At 40.6% G+C, this 20,000-nt stretch overlaps 1 protein-coding gene across 1 annotated transcript in view; it reads right to left on the bottom strand.

Annotated features, from left to right (window-relative positions):
- tafa4b (TAFA chemokine like family member 4b) overlaps positions 1-20,000 on the bottom strand; it is a gene marked incomplete at both ends in the record, with an annotated part of 36,689 nt that overhangs the window by 15,771 nt on the left and 918 nt on the right. Inside the window, 2 exon segments of the mRNA XM_080494410.1 lie at positions 11,603-11,758; positions 19,758-19,873. Coding sequence (XP_080350536.1) covers positions 11,603-11,758; positions 19,758-19,873 — 272 coding nt within the window.

The raw sequence follows: 20,000 nt of genomic DNA, 5'->3' as shown, positions 1-20,000 counted from the left end.
TCATTTAAAGGAGGAAAAAGTAAAACCTTCTCAACCTATGAACATTTTCTTCAAATACAAACCCAAAGTTTTCAAACACAATCTTTTCCAGACGATCATGCATCCTCTTTTACTCTCTGGTAAGTCCACTTTGCTTTTTGTGAGACAAAATCCGGTTTCATTGATTGGACCACAGATTCATGAACTCCTGACTGTAAGAAGTGTGTGTGCTAAGGCTTTGATTTCTTTCTCCAGCACCACTGTGATTGTTTATTGGCTTTGTTCAATAGAGACATGAAATACCAAGGGCGTTTGAGGGATCATAGGCGGAGCACAGTTTGTTCTTGTGACAACTCATATTTTATCACAAACTAAAGCAGAAAACTATGAGGGCTCGTAGTTCAGAGGGTCTATCTAACAGTTTTTGTCACTGTTCAGCCACTTCTATTCTTTTACATAATCTCCTACTAAGCTTCAAAGAACCAATTAAATATTTTAAAACATTTTCTGTCACTGTCTTATCCAGCTCCGGGTCGCAGGGTGACTGGAGCCGATCCCAGCTGGGATGGGTGAAGACAGGATACCATGACCATTACCACACATACTCACACCTACAGATCATTTCGTCACCTTTCGGCCTCAAATGTACATTTTTGGACTGTGGTAGCAAACCTGAGTGCCCAGAGAAAACCCATGCACATACAGAGGGAGCATGCACACCGTAATCCTGGCTTTGAACTGGAGACAGGGTCTCTATGACAGGGGTGTAAAATATAAGGCTCATGGACCAAAACTCCAATCCGGCCCACCAAACATGCCGCGCACAATATCAGACCCGAGCTGAGATATCGGCGTGAAAACTGGCTACCTGGCTCAAATTCGCCTCAAAGCCACGCTGTCACTGTTCATTTTGTAAAAACTTCATGGAACAACTTTATAAGAGGTTGTTGTTTTGTTTTTTTACATTTTCACACACTAGAAGGTATCATTAAAATTGGCATTATGTTGAGGTTGTAGTAATTTTCTGTATTAATGTTTATTTTTGCAAAAAAATATATATAATTTCCATCTCTGGGCCACTACAAAAAAAACAAAACTCTTTATAGTTTAAATGTATAGGTCATTATCTATCACTATTATCACTATTTTACCAGTCTGGCCCAATCAAGATGAAAATGTGTTGTATGCGGATCCTGGATTAAAATGTGTGACACCCTGGCTCTACGAGTTGAAAGCACCACTGTACAAGAATTATTGAGGGTAATTATATAGAATTCCCTAATAAAGTTTGCACCCTATGTATTGAACAATTGTCCAATTTAAGAAAGAAATCTGCTAAAGATTATGATTTATTTGATATACATACAGTATATTGAATGTGACATTCATTTGGTGCCATATTTTTCCTATGACAGTGCCTCTGGACAGAGTTGAGCTTCACGTTATGCCAAGCTCGCCATATGCACTATTCATTCTCACAGTTACATTGTCACATGGGCCAACTTTTAAACCGCGATTAAAAAGAACTTGACAAGAACTATTAGCTCCATTTCTAATCACTGAGCATGCCTGATTTCTACGCAACCCGTCTGTGACATTCTCACAAAAAACATTCAAAAATTCCATGTGAAGATGAACTGACTTCTTGAAGTGGAAAGAAATCGTACATTTTCCAGGAAACAAAAATGTGTGATGCACATAAAGAAACTCTCAGTCGACATACTCTAATTGCATCCATTTCATTATAAGGCTACATTTATATTCATAAAAGGTGCCTATGCTAATTAAAAAGGTTTACAGCTCAGGCATACATTTCATCACAGTTACTCTCAGCTCATTACAATGGATTCTGCTCTCAAAATGGCTCCCTTTTAAGTTCTCCTGCAAACTTTCTCTGCGGTTTCAGCTGAGGGCAAACGTCTAGACGGTGCTTTGCTTAAGGTGCAGGTGATTAGGCAACACAAAGGACTGGGGCTATGCTATTCCCCAGGTCCCAGCCTCGTCTCTGGGGTTCTCTAAATAAGGTCTGTAGAGGCCTCATGCTGGGAGGTCGCCTACAGCCTTGTCTCATCTCCTGCTGATCACAGCGTGTCAATCTAGCATGCGCCTGATAAACGTCACTCAGCATTCTGACAGTTGCGGCTGCAGTTTTTCTCTTATTGCACTCTTGAACAACTACATCTGCTGCAGGAGCGTTCATCCCCACACCAGCACATCATTTCTCACTGTATGAGTTCTTGCATTGTCATTGTAATGTTTGTGACATCAAGTGGACAAAGTTGAAACTGCAGGTTTCCCCATTCGCTTCCTATGCACACATAATTGAAATGTGTTGATGGTTCTGAGGATGGACAAAAAATAATATGGTTATTTCTCCAGAAAGGCCCAATTATCCTATGTAATGCTATATTACATGCTGCTTTAATAAAGATGAATGCTGCACCCCATCTTTTCAGGCCTTTTTGGCATCCATTGGTTTATTTTGAATCACTTTACTGTCCTAATTGGAGGACCCAAAGCATGCATGGATACTTGCTATGTATTATGATTATATATGAGCTGATTGTATATAAGTTAGTGTGGTTATGTTAGTATGAGTATACTGTGATATGGTGTATATATACAGGTGTATTTAAAAAAGGACAATGTCAATAAAAGATTAATCTTCGACCAGTATTTTTACACTTATGATGTAGGAAAATAAAGTGATTCTAAGATTGAATTCATGATATATTAGTTGAAATAGTGAGGGAAAAATAAGGTTTTAAATATTTCAGATCATGTCTAACATATCTAACATATGAGGACTTATTGCAGTAATTAAATAAAATTAAATACATACTGCATTGCCCTTGCAGTGAGAATACCCTTGGTTCTAGTTTGGAAAGTGAATCTTTCTGCGTGGAGTTTGTATGTTCTCTCAATGCATGTGTGGGTTTTCTGATTTTCCCTCATGTCCATAAACCTATATTTAGCTGGATTGGCTCCAGCTCTCCAACTACGATCAGTTGGACAAAGGATGGATGTGTATGTATGACTAGCTGCATATGTGTATTTGTGTATTTCCATGTTGTGTTTGTATCAATACGTATCCATACAGCATATGTACTGCAGTAGTTTTCTGAAGAGTGTATTATAATACGAATCATCTTTAATATTAAAAATTGGGACTTCTACTTATTTCTGAAAGTGCCCCCCCCTTCCCCCCTCCAAAAAAAAGAAAAAAACAATACAAAAAGGGAATCTACAAGCAAAATTCCTTTTTCAACTTTTGACACAGTCCATATACACAATAAACAGTAGTTTGAACCTTCTACTGCTTTGGTATGGATGTGTAGCTTTCATCTCCCATAAAGGGGCACATTGTTACTCTTATAATTAGCTTTAACAGTTTGCATCAGCATATACTGCGGACTGAAATCATTTTACTGTTTCCTATAGACTATTTCCGTCTTTCTTTATTCTGGTCAAAATTATAACTTATGCAAACGAGATTTCTTCATAGGACACACTGACACAGGAAATGTGCCGTGGGATCAGCCAACGAGCTTGACCACCCCGCCAATGGCAGAGGATTACATGTAAGGAAAATGAGAAAGTCGCAAGGTTCAAAGACAGCTCTTTCACCTCTCACCCTTTCATCTAAAGTCAAATGATAAGGAATAATAAATTAGCCTTTGATACACCAAAATCCATCTGATCACTACGTCTCCCATTGTCTAAAGTACTATGGAGTCTGTTTGATGTCAGGTACGTCATGCTAATACAATATGTGCACTCAGGCATGTCTATGTTGGAGTGTTTCCCCATTAATACTTTACAAAGGAACTGCCTGAACTCACTCAGTACAGCAAACTGGGAGTGGGAGAACAAGGGGGGTTTTACTTTGCGACCGTGTGTGTGTGTACCCAGGTGCTTGTGCATTTGCGTATGTGTGCGCCTCTGTTGTGCACCGTTCATGCATTTGTGTGTGTGTGTGTGTGTGTGTGTGTGTGTGTGTGTGTGCGTGTGTGTGTGTCCAACGGGGGGATTATTTGCACATGCATGCGGGCGCTTGCTGTGCGGTGAGTGCAAGGCGTGATACCCAGTCACAAGCAGTTCCACGCCCTTGCTCCCAGGTCATTACTATTTAAAGGGAATGTGATGGACCTACACACACACACACACACACACACGCACACACACACACACACACACACACACACACACACACACACACACACTCACAGACACACACGTATATAAAGACACGCAGAAAAGGTTGGGGATGGGCGCAGAGGTATGAATACCCTCAGGCTTTGTAACTGTTCCACTCAGTGATCCTGCAGCGTGGAGGCAGGTGGAAAGGAGCATCTATCTCTTCCCACCATGATTTAGTAACGCGGTGCATATCCGTTGTAGCAGCTCACACATTTATGCCAGGACACTCAGGTATGCAACGAGAAAGCACAAGTGGAAAGTGAATTGGAAAAACTGTCAGAAAAATTATTATATGCGGGAACAGACTGACAAAATGACAAAAAGCATGACATTACAGGGCAGACATTATAGTAAACAACAGCAGGCACATTTGTGCTGAAACACTAAACTAAAAAATGTTTTGGCCTGGTGGTGAAATACAGTTTATCTGTCACCGCATCACACACAAAAATAAAATCCGCTCATCTACCAAGGTTTTTATCAGGTCATCGTGCTCCCTTTCATTCATCACCAGCAAACACATTTTAATGACTGTGGACAGATTTCCACTCTGTTTTGTTCTGATACCAAAAACAATCCAAGTCACACAAATGCTAATAAATACAGCTTGTTTTTAGTACTTTATGCAAAACTTTTTACACTATTGCACTATTTAACAAAATTCAGAACTTTTCCCTTTTCATATGGTTACAGTCAATGTCCACACACCCTTGCATACATTGATCCATCTATCTATCCATCCACTTCATTTCTATGGTCTAATTTAGGGTCGAGGAGGATCAGTAAAGGAAAAATACTAAGCAGACACAGGGAGAACATGCAAATGTCTCTATTAACTAGTTAGAATTCAACCAAAATGCCACATTTAAATCTAATGTGATTCCATTATGTCCTGGGTGTATGAGCTCTAATATCAATGTGCTCTGCACAGTTAATGCATCGGTAATTTGAACCATTGTAAGGGGCCATTAGTCATAATGAGCACCTCACCATTTGTGAGTTAAAGTTAATTCCTAATGCTTCCATCCTACTTTGATTTAGCAAAGTTTCTGATTGAACAATATTGCCTAACAGATTTTTTTCCCCCTTAAATTCTGAGATTTATTATACGTATTAAGAAAAGATCATTAGATACACATGAGCCTACACAGGACTTTACCCTGACATGCTGTAATTGAACTTAAACAGAAATTAACCAGCTCAGCACAAACTTGTAAAACAAAAGTATATACTAAATAGAATAATTAAAAACAACATTGAAATAGGATGCTTTTTTTTCAGAATCAGTGAATATTTTGCTCTCGCATCATTTAAAAATCAGACTGGACTCCTGAGCTGTATAAAGTTCACCTCTGCCACGCACACACACACACACACACACACACACACACACACACACACACACACACACACACACACACACACACACACACACACACACACACACACACACACACACACACACACACACACACACACACACACACACTTATATAGTCGTGTCCAAAACACCTTCATGCCCACAGCACAAATTCCTCTTCCTCATCCCAGCATCATTATCAATTCTAATATAAGGTGTAGGCACACGGAAGAAAAATCTCTTTCAAGATTACTGTTCTGAATGGGGCTCACTTGAAAATGTGTGCCTGCTGTGCAGCGGACGGTAATGGGACCTCTAACCATTTACTCCTCTTTCAGCAAGCATCAATAATGTAACTCCATTTACACTATGGCATTTCTACAAAAGCTATCCACTGAGAGGGGGTTTGTCTCAGTATTCAAGAATAAAAGGTGAGAGCAGTGCGTGCGTGCGTGCGTGCGTGCGTGCTTGCGTGCTGGATGAAGTAAGGTGTTTATGTAGCTGTGGACTCGGAGGTCAAACATGACTCATGAGGTAAGTGCAGCTGAGCACCAGATTTGGGAGTGAGAAGTGGTGAGACTCCAAGGTGAGATTTGAATAGGAAATTAGCAAGCTTCATGAGGAGTGCCACAGGGCAATTGTTGTCCATGAGGTATTTTGTGAGTTACGTAAGAGACAAAAAGAAAAGATTATGATCATGAGAAGAAAAAAAGAAAGGAATATCACTGAACATAAATATAGGACGCAAAGGCAGTCGATTAGGCTCTTATCAACGTCACTTCTTCCTTTCAGCAAACTATACAAAGTATTTTCATGTGAACAAACAGAATCAATGCATCAGGGCAATACCTATTCGGAAGGGCTTCACAAAGTTTCAAATGATTCCTTATTTATCCTGACTTTCATTACAGAGCCAATCATCTTTGCTATGGTTGCTTGATTCTATCATTATCAAGGAATAGTTTCCATCTAGGAACTCATCAGAGAGGTTAAAAAACAAATCTACTGTTTTATTGGAGGAAAATAGTGCTGAAATGAACCCTAGTGCACCGTGACTCAGTGATTGCAATGGAAAAAGCACCGTCTACTGGTCACATGCAGGAACAGCAACGGAGGAACTGAAGCCTGACAGCTCGTATAAAAAACTTGTTGAACCCTCTTTTCACCCAAATACTTGTATACTTATTTCACAGCTGCATTATTGTAATAATAATAATAATAATAATAATAATAATAATAATAATAATAATAATAATAATAATAATAATAATAATAATAATACCTGGCAGTTTGTTAATATCAGTTTGGGCTGTTAATACTGTGCTCACATTACATAAGTCGTGGGGAAAACTGCAATGAATTGGCTACAAAGCTTAATTGCTACAAAGCTTAATTGCTCTGCCATTTTTTTCCTAGATTTCATATCAACAGTCTGGGTGTTATATTATAAGAAGTACATGTTCCATTTTTTGACAGTGTGGAAGTTTTACTGGGGATCCAAAGTATTAGCAGAGTTATAGTCGCAAAGGAAGTAAATTCTAAATTCTATATCTGTGCTCTAAATCTGTGTGTGTGACTAACAACGTAAATCACAATGAAGCTTCAGAAACATTTAAAATATGAGCTATATAAGTAAATTACATTTACCTTTTTCGAATGATTTAACGTCCTTGTTTATTTACTTTCTGTCATGTTAAAAAAAAGGTTCAATATTTCAGATTAGATGAGGTAAATTAATCTATATTTGGATAACATTTTCATCCCCACATATCAATACATGTTAAAGTGCAACTTCACAAGCATGATCCTTTGCCAGAGCTCTGCTCATGCATGTTAATGATGTGGCTAAAATATGTTTCTCAATATAATGCACGCACTACAAATTACACCAATAAATTTGTGAAATGGAAACAGCTCTGATAATCTCTATAAAGCCTGCCCCATACTACCTTCGTGAAGGGATAATTTATGTAAACACTCTTATTCTACCGAGTTAACCTCACCATTGACACTTTTTCATGTATGATACGTTTTTGCATATTAGAGATTTGAAACAATAGAATCTATTTCAAAATGTTGTTACCTTTATTATATGTACACACTATGTAAATAAAAAGATACTGTATATATTCAAGCAATTTGGTCAATCACAGGAAACAAGGGTCAGTCGCAATGATGTCAACAATTAGCAGTCCTTACAAACACAGTGTGGTTGTTGGATGTCCAAAATGGCCAGCAGTTTAATTAAATACTTTTATTTACACAGCTAAGTGAGTTTAATTAGTTCCTGCTAGATGGCTCCATGGTCTGACAACAGAAGTCAACAAACAGCCCGGCGGGGCGAGCAAGGTGTCTTTTGTCTTGTTTTGCCCTCTCTTGATTCATTAATTTACTCCATTGTAGGATGACAATGGTCTGATACTCTATTTACACTGATGATAAAGAAAAAAAACTGGTCGAGTTCCAAAAGTGATAAAAAAGTAACCAAAAAAAACAAACAAACAAAAGAAAGAAACATTGTTCTGTCTGTCCAGACATCTCACATCACAGTTTGTGTTTGTGTATATTTATTAGTCATTCGAGAGTGAGTGTGGAACCAGCTTCTATAACCCCGACTGACTGGGACGATATGAAGAACCCAGGGGCTCTACTCACGTAACACGTGTTTTCCTGTGGTGGGGGGCTAATGCACTGTGTGCGTGTGTGCGTGTGTGCGCGTGCGCGTGTGTTTTGTTGTGTGTCTGATCTCTGCGGAGTGCCTGTCGATGATAGGGGTCAGTGACACTGCTTGTTTCTTGCTGGGCGGGAGCTCTCTGAGCGGACAAGCGGGTGGAACAAAGGTCTCACAAAACGAGCGGCAGCTTGTCTATCATAACTCGAACCACACTTACACAACACGGTATAAATATACACCGGGCATGTATGGGCAGAATCAGATGGAGGTTCATTTGAAAAATTATGTTTGTACGTGCAGGTGGTTAATTGTAAACCGACTTGACTAGTAGGACTCATTTTACAGCTTGAACAGCCCCAATAGTGACTAGAATTTTTTTTTTTTAAGGAGAACACACTGTATGTTAAATAGCAGTAAAGTATATACTCATCAACAACCACCCATCATTTGCAACTCTCCCCGATGCCAGCAAAAGCGTTGGTGTGGTGGAGTGTGCTCTTGCCTCAGAAATAGAAGGTCAAGGGATCAAATACAGGCTGGGCCTGTCAGTGTGAAGTTCACATTTTCTCTGCATTATATGTATTTATTTTTTTATTTTTTGTTTTAAAACTTTTTAATTTGTTTGGAGGTTTGGCGGGCCAGATTGGCGCTTCTTGCCAGCCGGCTTCACTTTATGGGTGACCAGACACCCCTGGTTGAACACATGGTTGTGAAATGGGATTAGAAGACTCCCAACTGAGCCACAGTCGCCCCCTAACTCTCCAGTCACAGTGAGAAGACCTACGCTGCTCTCAGTGGTCACTGCTAACTTTTTTAACAGTTCCCCACAATTCAATTGAGCAGGTGTGTTTGCTCTACAATTGATTAGGGACCAGTCCAGGTGTAACCTGCTGTGTTCAGCTCCAGCACCCCAAGACCATGAGCTGGATAAACTGTGTAGAGAAGATGGATGTATGTTTATTCATGAACTTTTTACTTGTGCCTTTTAATTGCCCACTCTGAATAAAGAGAAACATAATGATTTGATGGTGCGATTTCACCCTCATCCACACCCTTAAAGCTTCCTCACTTGCTAATCACCCAAGTGTTACGCCTGGGCCCAATAAAAACATCAGAAGAAAATACTTCCTCTATCACCATCTGTCGTATACTCAAGTGGGCCGACTATATAAAAATATGGAACTCCGTCCCAAATACTATCAGTCCTTTTAAATTGTGGTTTGGATTTCCAGTCGGATGTCATATATTTGCCTCTTCTTTCATATGACGTGAGGGAATAAGAAAGCCGAGGAGACACTGGAGACTGGGCTTCAATTATCTGCATTAGTGGCTTTCACCTTTAATGTTACACAATCTCCTTGGAACATGATGAACCACAGACTGTTGGTCGAGCAGAGATATGCAGCTCCACATTTTACTCCGTGGAAATATTTTGAAAGGTACTTCAGGGCTTGCATGTGCGTGTGGCTGTACAATGTTTTTTTTTTTTTCAGTTTAATTCCAATTATTTATGAGAGTAAGCAAAACAAAGCGGCACAGTTTGGGATTTTTCTTTGCCTCCACACTCGTGTTTCCTTAATATGTGACTTCACCAACCAGGGCAGGATAGATGCTTTCTTTCTCTGTCAACTTTTAATCATTTCAAGCACTTTTAAAAACCGCAGGTGCAGCTCTGTTTGTGTTGGAACAAGAAAAAGCGTCTTCAATAAAGCAGCAGCGTGCCATAAAAAAAAAAAAAGTAATTTTCACACGCGATCCAACCCGGCAGCAGTTTAAAATAAAGCACAACCTATTAATCTTTCATGCAACTGAACATTTATTTATGTTGCTAATATTTCAAAATGAATCTGGTAATGATTTGTTTTAGGTGAGAAGTTTCATGTGGCGGCTTTAATGATGCAAGATGATTAAAAACATTTTTAGCCCCCGTGACCCTGTCAGATTCAGCGGTGCGTCAATTATTACAAAGAACATGTGGCGCAGCCCAGCACTGCCCAAACCTGCAAAATCCTCATTTAGGATTCAAGTGGCATTCTCAAGGTTTCCAAACAGGTCTGGTAGAAATGGAGGAAAACCATACAACACTGAAGGTGGACACTCTACTGACTGTAGATGTCACAAAGCTTAAATGATTTATGCTCATGCAGAATAGACAGCGTGGAAATCTGACTCTGTGGATACTGAAGACAATGTATATCCAATTTTCATCTCGAGTCAAAGGTCGTATTGTTAATTTATCACCTGATCTGTACAAAATGATTATTATAGTATTTTAAAACCAAACACCTTCCGTTTCTCTGCCTGTAAAACTGTACCAAAAGCCTGACGCCTCATCCTGTATTCAGATGGCTTTTTTTTTAAGCTGAAGCCATAAAAATCCAAATACAGCTTCTCCAGCATCTCAAGCTGTCAAATGTGAAATGTGTCACTTCTATTTTGTGTTTTTACCAGATTATGTGTTTATATACAGAAATCAAGCATCCTTCGAACATCACAACATCACAACATTACTGTATCTTAAAAAGAAGTCAATGGCCGTCTAAACTCTTCTTTAAATAAACTATAAAACATTTATAATCTTCCTTTATGTCAAAGGACTGGGCCACAAGTGGCTGTCTTCTCACAATCGGAAGGTTACAGGTTCAATTCTCTATCTCCAGCCAACTTCACTCTTGTTGCCTAAACAAGACCTTTGCCCTGCTCGGCCATATTGAGGCAAATTGCTCGCAAAAAATGAAACGACAATTTCCCCAAGGTGATTAATGGAGTATGATTAGTTTATACATTTTAAATCTTTGAAATTGAGTCCCAAAGTGTAAAAAAAAAATACAATGGATCTGATATGATGTACCACTTTAACTGTAACACTTCAATAATTGCTTCAATAAGGAATGCATAACATTCATCTGACACAATCTGAGCATCATCAGAGGTCCTCAGCATGTCCTCACATGTCAAATAGTCGCATTGTAGGACAGACATTGAACAAAAGTAAAAAAAAACAAATAAAATTGTCTTTACTATGCTTTTGTGATATCATTGGATCATTTATAGTAATGTCTTTTGTGTTTTTTTCACATTTTTAACTTTTTATTTTATTTTTTCCCTATTTTTGTGTGTGTTTCTATAGATTTATTTCATGCTATTAGAGCTAAACATGTATAGCGGTTACTTTTAAAGTTGACTGGTTCACAAGAACTACAGTATAGTCTGGTACACACACTCACATTCAGTCATTTGTTAAAGCTTGTGCACTTGTGCACAATCTGTTCAATTTAAGTCTGACTTTTACGTGCTTGCTTGACAATCAGACACACAGAGACAGTGCATTAACATACACATGACAAATTGAGATATCTATACATTCACTTATAGCTTTTTTATGTTACCTTCCACACAGGAGGGTCTGGTCCTGGTGGTGCCGGCCACCTGCCCCGGGAAACAGGAACATTTGACTGTTTGAGAACGCTCTTCAATCTTATTCTTATTGCAGCAGCGATGCACAGCCACCACCTCGCATGTCCCCTGCTTCACCTGGTATGACACTGTGGAGAAAGAGAAAGGAGAGGATTATATGGAAGACATTCACAGACTTTAAAGGATGTTTTATTAGTGTTTTGTCAGCTTGTTGTTGCAAATAATCAAGTTTAAATTCAAATACGCTTGGGCTGTAAATAACAATCAAATCTGCGCCAGCCTCTCTAAGGATTAAACAAATCTGCTGAATAATTTAGTTTTGTTTAAACTCCTCATTTCATTCCAGTCTCGCAGTCTTTGATTCATAAGTAAACACTCTTTAGTGATACTTTGCTTTTATTCTCAGCCCAGTACCCTCATTAACTTTGTCACAGAGGCGGCTCTGTTGTTGTCACTGTGTGTCGGAGAAAAGAAAAATGAGTGGAGACAATGTTGAAAAAAATATTTAATGTCTTTAGTCTTTTCTGAAGAACAAAAAACATTTGATGTCAGCTCAGCACATTTTATGAGGGAGTAACACATTAGCAGGATGCACTCCTACCATGAGGTCTGGCCAGAGTGCATCACTGTCAGGCCTGTATCTCATCATGGTCACGTCTTCATGTTTTTGTGCACATGCATGTATATAAGAGTTAAAATGCCTTTAAGTTGTTGCTTGTTTCATATGCGCCATTGACAGTCCCGACTGAAGTAATGATAATTGCTGTTATACCTGACATCTTCAACATGCAAACAACATCTCGTCCTGATTATCTAACCTATCTCAGGAAACCTTGATCAGGTTAAACAAAATTCATGGCTGACAATAAAGGGGCAGAAGGGCGCACTAAACCCAGAGTAAATGCTCACCCTGAGCTTTTGGTCCTGTGATACCATATGCGTGCATTTGTGCCGACATAGGTTTGTGCATTTCTGCGTGCAGCTCTGTATCGATTTGTTCTTCTATGCTGGTGGGAACCTAACCTCAGTGCACACTACTGTAACTTATGGTGACTCAACTGCTCCATTTTTGTTCCCACAAAAGTCAATGTTTAGGTGGAGACATGTGCTATGGTCAGGCTTTGGTTTGCGTGAGGTTAAAGGTTTGGCTTTGTCAAGTAGAATGATAGTAACAACTGAGTTAAGAGTAAGTCTGCAGGAGACAGACATCATCCAATGTATTGCCTCTACGAGGCATAGAAGTGTGCATGCGTGCGTGTCTGTGTGCCTGTGTGTGTGTGTGTGTGTGTGTGTGTGTGTGTGTGTGTGTGTGTGTGTGTGTGTGTGTGTGTGTGTGTGTGTGTGTGTGTGTGTGTGTGTGTGTGTGTGTGTGTGTGTGTGTGTGTGCATGTTCCATGGAAATAGTACCTAAACAAACATATCAGCAGTCTCCACATGGCTTTGTCTCATGAGAGAACTCTAAAAGGACAGTAATGTATGTAGCAAATGACAGTGCTGTGATCATAATGTGAAAATAGGCTTATGTTGTGTGTTAATGTTGCATTTTACTCAGAACATTAAATCCACGGGTCCCTTAGAAGAGAGGTCATTGCGCCCACCAAAGGAAGAATGTGCCGACCACCACTGCTGGGTACAATGTTTAGTGAATCTAATCTTTGCTTATGGCTTCTGAATGGATTCCAGCTGCCTTATCTTCCCTCTCAAAGCTTGTTGTGGACTCTTGAGAGTCTTTGGCACCGTTTCCTTGAGCTCAGTAAACCCTGCTGGCGACATTACCACCTATAAGCCTCTTTACAGCCTTGGAAAAACCTGGGTTATACTGTACGATGAGCCCAGATTTCATTTATGTGCCTGATTTTTACCCAGACTCCCAAACTTTTCATGCTGGGCTGAATGTGCAGGGCGGACAAAAACAAAAGTGTGTGTCTGCAAACACACACACATACACACACATACTCAGAAGTGGGTTCCATTTCTGCAGGCCATGGCCCCTCTCATCCTTTCTGATTTAAAGTTTGTTTGTTCTCTCCTCCAGAGAGCCCCATCAATGATCCCTGGCTCTCTGAGGGCGCCCCTCCGCTATCATCCCTCCACTTTCATTTCCCTCACTCCTCTGTCTGGGGCTCTCCTGAGGCTGGAGCAGCTGCTGGATTAACCCCCCCCCCCCCCCCCCCCCCCCCCCCCCACACACACACACACACACACACACACACACACACACACACACACACACACACATAGGGCCTCTATCAGCTGACAAAAGTCAAGAACAGAATAAAACTGAGCAGAACTCATTGGAAGCGGGACTATAATTAACAACAGCAATGCTCACAATCTAAAAAAAAAAAAATGAAAGTCTACTTCAAGCACAATCCAGCCTCCTTGTTTAATCTTTCATTGTAATCACTCCATACTGAAAATGAATTCCACTTGCTATTGCAGAGCTGTAAGACTGTGCAATCTGTTGGTTCTATCTTGAAAATAGGAAGCTTGTTAGTGAGAAAGGAAGCGATGCAAAGAGTCGACCAAGAGAAGGAAAAGTGGTGTCACAGGCGGCAGAGAGAACAAAGAGCAGCCCGCCCTCCGTTGGCATAATGAGGTCAAGAGGTGCACTGGTCTCTTCTCTTTATTGCCTGTATATGGGGCCTGAGCAAAGGCTGTTTGTATTCTAAAACTGTAAAAGCTTTGAGGCTGAGCATGATAAAAACACCTGAACTTTATTTATACACCTTTTTTTGCATGTGTGTTCACACCCTAATTAAAATCCTAACAAAGTGGCTATATATGATGCAAATGAGGTAAACTCAGGTTGATGTAAAGTATGAGCACAGCCCACATGCTTCTGTGAAGGGGAAGTCTGTTATTTAAAGACGAGAGGATGGAGAGCCTCCGCTGGGTGTTCCTGCCATGTTACAGATGCAGCTTAATGAAATAGAAAAGAGTCCAAGGTGCTCTTCAAGCAAATGCTTTAAAATGCTTCCTTTCATGGCCAGTTCAAAAGGACACTCAAAACAACTTCAGCGCGTTTCAGATGTTGCCAATCTGTCCTTCATCACGGAGGAGCACAACACACAGCATGCAGAACACACACACCCCCATCACCAACGACAGTTTGTTGCTTTGGAAGTAGCTGGAGGAAAAATAATGTGGAAATTATATCCGCCATAAGCTGTCAACACATCAGGTTAATTTCTCATTTCACCTGGCAAGTAAAAGCAAGCCAATTCTTGTTGATATAAACAGTGAAATAAAGTTGAAGTGACTGTCAATCCAAAATAAAGTTGGAAAAATTCCTCTGTGATGACTCAGAAATGAGTGTAAAATGTAAATCCACACACTGTGAACGATAATTGAAGTCTTTGCTGCATTAATCATTCATACCATTGTTCTGATTGTATTGTTGGATTTATGACTTCAATAATGGACAGCTGACATTTCCCCTCAATACACAGACATCTTTTGTTAGCAATTTCAACAGCAAAAAAAAGTGGATGCAAAAGGTCAATGTATTAAACTGATTTGAGAAAAATTAAAAAATCAATAAGTACATGATTTTATGAGCCGATGAGCATGAAGGAGTCGTTCCCATTTCTGAACAGAAACACATATATCGGAGGTGATAACAGCTTTTGTCCAAGACATCCTCATACCCAGACAACACAGTAGATGGATTTGCACTCCCAAAACAAGCACTCGTCTGGCACCCTCTGCAGCGTTAACAGGTCAGAGAGGACCAGTGTTAAAGATAAATACTCACATGTGGGTAAACTTTATAAAGTCTCCTCAGTTCGGTTTAGCATCAAAGCTACATTGTTAGGTTCAGGAAGAAATGCCTAGATTGGGGTAAATCCCTTTATGTGACACATATGATAGAAGTTATTTGGCATATATTAAGTTTTATGTATTTTAGTAAATATTATGTACATGAAAATAAGATACAGCGTGGGTTTTTGCACAGGAAAAAGAGTGGTCTTGAGAGAAAAATCCATTGTTATATTTAAACTGCCTCGCATCAGATGAATATGACCACCGTACAATGAATAGGAATACAATCATACTGTAGTTATTTTCATGTTGATCTAGCATTTTAGGTTGTTGTATCATGTAAATGTTTCAATTGAAACACATTGAGTAAGGACCTAAAAATAGTATTCTCAATATTGCAGAAAAATCTACATACTTAACAAGCTCATTGGCGACTAGCCCAATCAGTGTTGTAATACCATGTTGTATCACAAGATGGTGCTTTGAGTCACTACCATTTTTCTTCTCAGTCCAAGAAAAGAAGACGCAGCAGATTCTGACACAAGAAAGATCGAGAGAGTCGATAAGTATCAATAGTCACTGCTACAACCTTGTGCACAAAAGTGGAATTAATAAACAAATATAATTAAAATGGCAAAAAAAAAATGTTTAACAACTTAATGACAAGCTAGTTATCTATAGAGGGATACATCTAAAGATTATTATTATTATTGTTTATTATTTGAACAACAAAGACATGAAGTTGATGATTTCTGCCCTGAATCTGCAGCTTTTGTTACATTTACTATATTTAGAGTTAAATGCATGTTAATGTTTTTTCTCCCTGATAGGATCAGAGTATCAGGAGAAGTACCAGTAACGCTGATCCTAAACCAAAAGGTATGGTTTGAAATAGTACAAAACAAATCCCGGACATCAGAGGAGGGAGGGCTGTGAGCCCTCACCACTTGTGCCTTCCCTATCAGCCCCTGTTGAGAGCGCAGCTCACCCCTCGCCTGCTTTGGAGTCGCGTGTTGAGCGGGTCCGCTTCCAGCTATATACACATAATAACAGTGTATCTAATGTCTCAATGTTGCCTTTAAACCATTCTGTTATGGTCATCTGAGTGTAATAGAGCCCAGCACAAGCTGAGATGAAAAGACTTCTCAAGCATGGCTAAATGCCTTTATTCCTGCAGGCAGGCAGGCAAAAGGGAGGTTGAGGTGGGAGGTGGGGGTGGGGTGGGGTGGTGGAGAGTGGCAGCAGGAGCTGGGCAGCCAACAAACCAAGCTACCTTGAACTGATGGGTTAGCCAGGCGATTGATGTATTCTGACAGACACGGGCAAGGAGGAGCACCGTACAATTTATCAAAAAAGCTGTGTCTTTCCCCTTGTCAATACCTGACAAGCATGTCCGTGGCTATGAAAGAGTGGGTATCGAGCAAATTTGTCAGGGGTGGCAAAGTCGATGCAGAGGTGATGTGCCGAACATCTCTGTGGGAATGCACGGGAAGGTTTCAGGACGCCATTTGTCGTATGAGAACAAGATCAAATGTTTGCACGTATGCCATTCTATACCACAAAAGTCACTACTCCACTCCCAACATGCTATTGAGAATTATTAAATAACCCCACCCTTTACTTCATTCTGCTCCTTTCTCACACTGCCCCAGCCCAGCTCAGCCCAGCTCAGCCCAGCCCAGCCCAGCCCAGCCCAGCTCAGCCCAGCTCAGCCCAGCCCAGCTCAGCCCAGCCCAGCCCAGCCCAGCCCAGCCCAGCCCAGCACGGCTCATCAATTCTCCAGACATTATCAGTATTTTACAGGCCCACATCGAGCCTCCACCATATATATACTAATGATCCCAACAGGTCACTGGTACAGCCAGGAAACAAATCTATCCCCACTCAGACCTTACTGATGCTCATTTGACTTTGCTGCTGCTGCTGCTGCTGCTGCTACTACTACTGCTGCTGCTGCTGCTGCTGCTGCTGCTGCTGCTGCTGCTGCTGCTGCTGCTGCTACTTTTGAAGGAGAATAATTACAAGCAGTCTTAGAGGGCATTTATAAACTGTTGTGTGTATGCTCAAATAGATATAAATGAAGCAGTGCGCGTTTTGTCCACAGCAAGATTGCTTTTAAATTATGTGTGCTTCCTTCCACAGACAACAACAAGCAGATGTGAATAAATTCATTAAAAAAAACTTTTTTTACCGTCATGGGGGCACTGGCATCTTATTCTGTGAGAGGTGAAACAGGGTAGCATAACTACTACCAGAAGTCTGAATTGGATATTAATTTCAAAGAATTAAACAAGAAAAGTGAAAGAAGTGTATCTCCAGATATTCCATTCTCACAATACAGGGATGTATTGAAGGGAAACAGTGATCAAAGCACAAAGTCAATGATTCCACCAATGGGACGGTCAGATGTTTCAAAAAAACTTACCATTGGCACACTTTCTGCCTACTATTTGAACGCTGGATTGCAATTTGTTCCATACATTTCTTACAAATTGCTTCATGCAGTATAATATATATATAAAAAAAACAACAAAAAAAACACCCAGAATGAGAAAATAAATGTTAACAGTCAGAGTGTGGGTCAAAGTGTTTGTTTCTCTGTGTTTGTGTTTCCCAGTCAGGTTTATAGTCTTCTCTTCTCTTATAGTAATAATTATAATTATTAGTTCAAGGAGGAAATGGCTCCTACCTGTACTGGAATAATTATGTGAATTTTCCCTGATTAACATCTGTTAATGTGAGCAGTCAGGGCCAAAGGAGTCAAAGCCCACAGGGATTTGTATGCACCGGGGCAACAAATTTTGCATGTAGATCAGATAAAAAGCAACATAAATTCCCTCAAACTGGTTTTCAGACGCAGCTCCTGCGCAGTGGAAACAGAAACTCTGGAATGAGGAAGAATTTATTCCCAGGGGAGTTGTGGCTTTTCCCCAAGCTGTCAATCAAAACCTGTCTGCATAGTTTAATTGGAATCATTCCATCCGATCCCATTACAGATTTGTTTCTTGGGGTGTGTTTGAGCAGATTCACAGATTGCCACTAAGAATGACACCGAGCAAATGAGATAAAGAAAGAAAAGGGAAAAAAAAAAGAATTGCGCTGGCTGTCAGAGGAGTATTTTTTGACCTCTAGAGCCACCAAGTGGCTAAAAAAGGTATATCACCAGCACGCACATCAGACAAAAGTTTTTACTCTCAGTAAAACAGCAGCAGAAGTACTTAGAAGAAACGACTGCGATCGTATATAGCTGACATGACACACGCCTAATTATTTCTCAGCCAAGTGTGTGCATGTGTCTTGTTGGTATTCACAGCCGATAACTCCTAAACTTTCACCAATTAGTGAAAACCCTCAAATAAAAAGCAGCAGTCAGTTCGGGAGCAAGACATCTTGTTTCAGAAGAAGAAGGGAACAGGCACCCGTGCTGACCTTCACAATACACCGGGCCCGCAATTAGTAGTGTCCCTGCTGTAAGCATGCTGCCTCCTCTCTGTCAAAAGGAGACTAATACAGTTTCACACTGAACAGGCTGGATGCTGGCAGCATTTCTGCAGCACATAAAGGTCACTTTGCAAAACATGAGCGGCGTGAGTGAAGAAACTGAAGATAATTAGGGATATTGTCATGATTAAGTGCCAGGAGCAAGTGACATGGGAGGCAGAAGACAACAAGTCATGGTGTAAGATGCGGTGACTCAGCACATCTGTCCCTTTAGTCAGCAAACAATGAAATATTAACAGGGCTGTGGTGCTCATTTATTTTTGAGGCGACCTTATGGAAATTAAAGATGGAGAAAACATTTGGCTCGGAGGCCTGGATTCAATAAATGCTTGCTCGGGTTTCTTCATGGGGAGGAAGTAGAGGGTTGATCTGATTGAGCTATGAATATTAATGTCTAGAATAATGAGATTGAGGATTAAGAGTCATGAGCATGACACATATACCCAATTTTATAGCAACACTAAAGCACTAAGAGTCAGGCGGCTTGAGAACAATGGCATGAGGATGTGTGCACGCTGGAAAGATCAGATCTCAGCCACACTGATCTATTTATGTTGACAGCTCTTGACAGCTTAAGTGCCATTTGTATCGGCATGGGCTGGATCGCTCAAACAAAGGTGTGTTTGCATCCAAGCCCAAAACGAGGTCCTGTCTGCATTACATTCTGTCATATTGAGGAATGGAGCAAATTGCCCCCCCCCCCCCCCCACCTGCTCTTCCTCCTCCCTCCTCCCTTCATCCAGGATGTGGACGGCTCCAGTCAGCGACAAGCCCAGAGAACATGTGTTCCCCCTCTGAAGTGACAGTGTAATTAACCTCTCGTGATGCTGGGAGGGGAGTTCGGAGCAAGACCCCGTGTACCTGTTGGTCCCCGATGGCTACGGTTGCCAGCAGACGCCGGGTCAAGGCAGAGCATCACCAAGGCAACGAGGAAGGCCACCTGCCAAGGCCAAACTGACCTCCCCCACGGTTTCATCCTGAGAGGAGACAGGAGGGCAAAGAGGGAGAAGAGTGAGGAGAACAGGAGGAAGAGGGCACGAGATGAGGTTAGAATCCCTCACCCTAACACACACACATACACACACACACATGAGGCGGGACAGC

This window comes from Blennius ocellaris, assembly GCF_963422515.1.
Source record: "Blennius ocellaris genome assembly, chromosome: 4".
Classification (NCBI taxonomy): domain Eukaryota; kingdom Metazoa; phylum Chordata; class Actinopteri; order Blenniiformes; family Blenniidae; genus Blennius; species Blennius ocellaris.
Note: the sequence above shows the minus strand (reverse complement) of the source record. Positions and strands in the feature narration are given on the sequence as shown.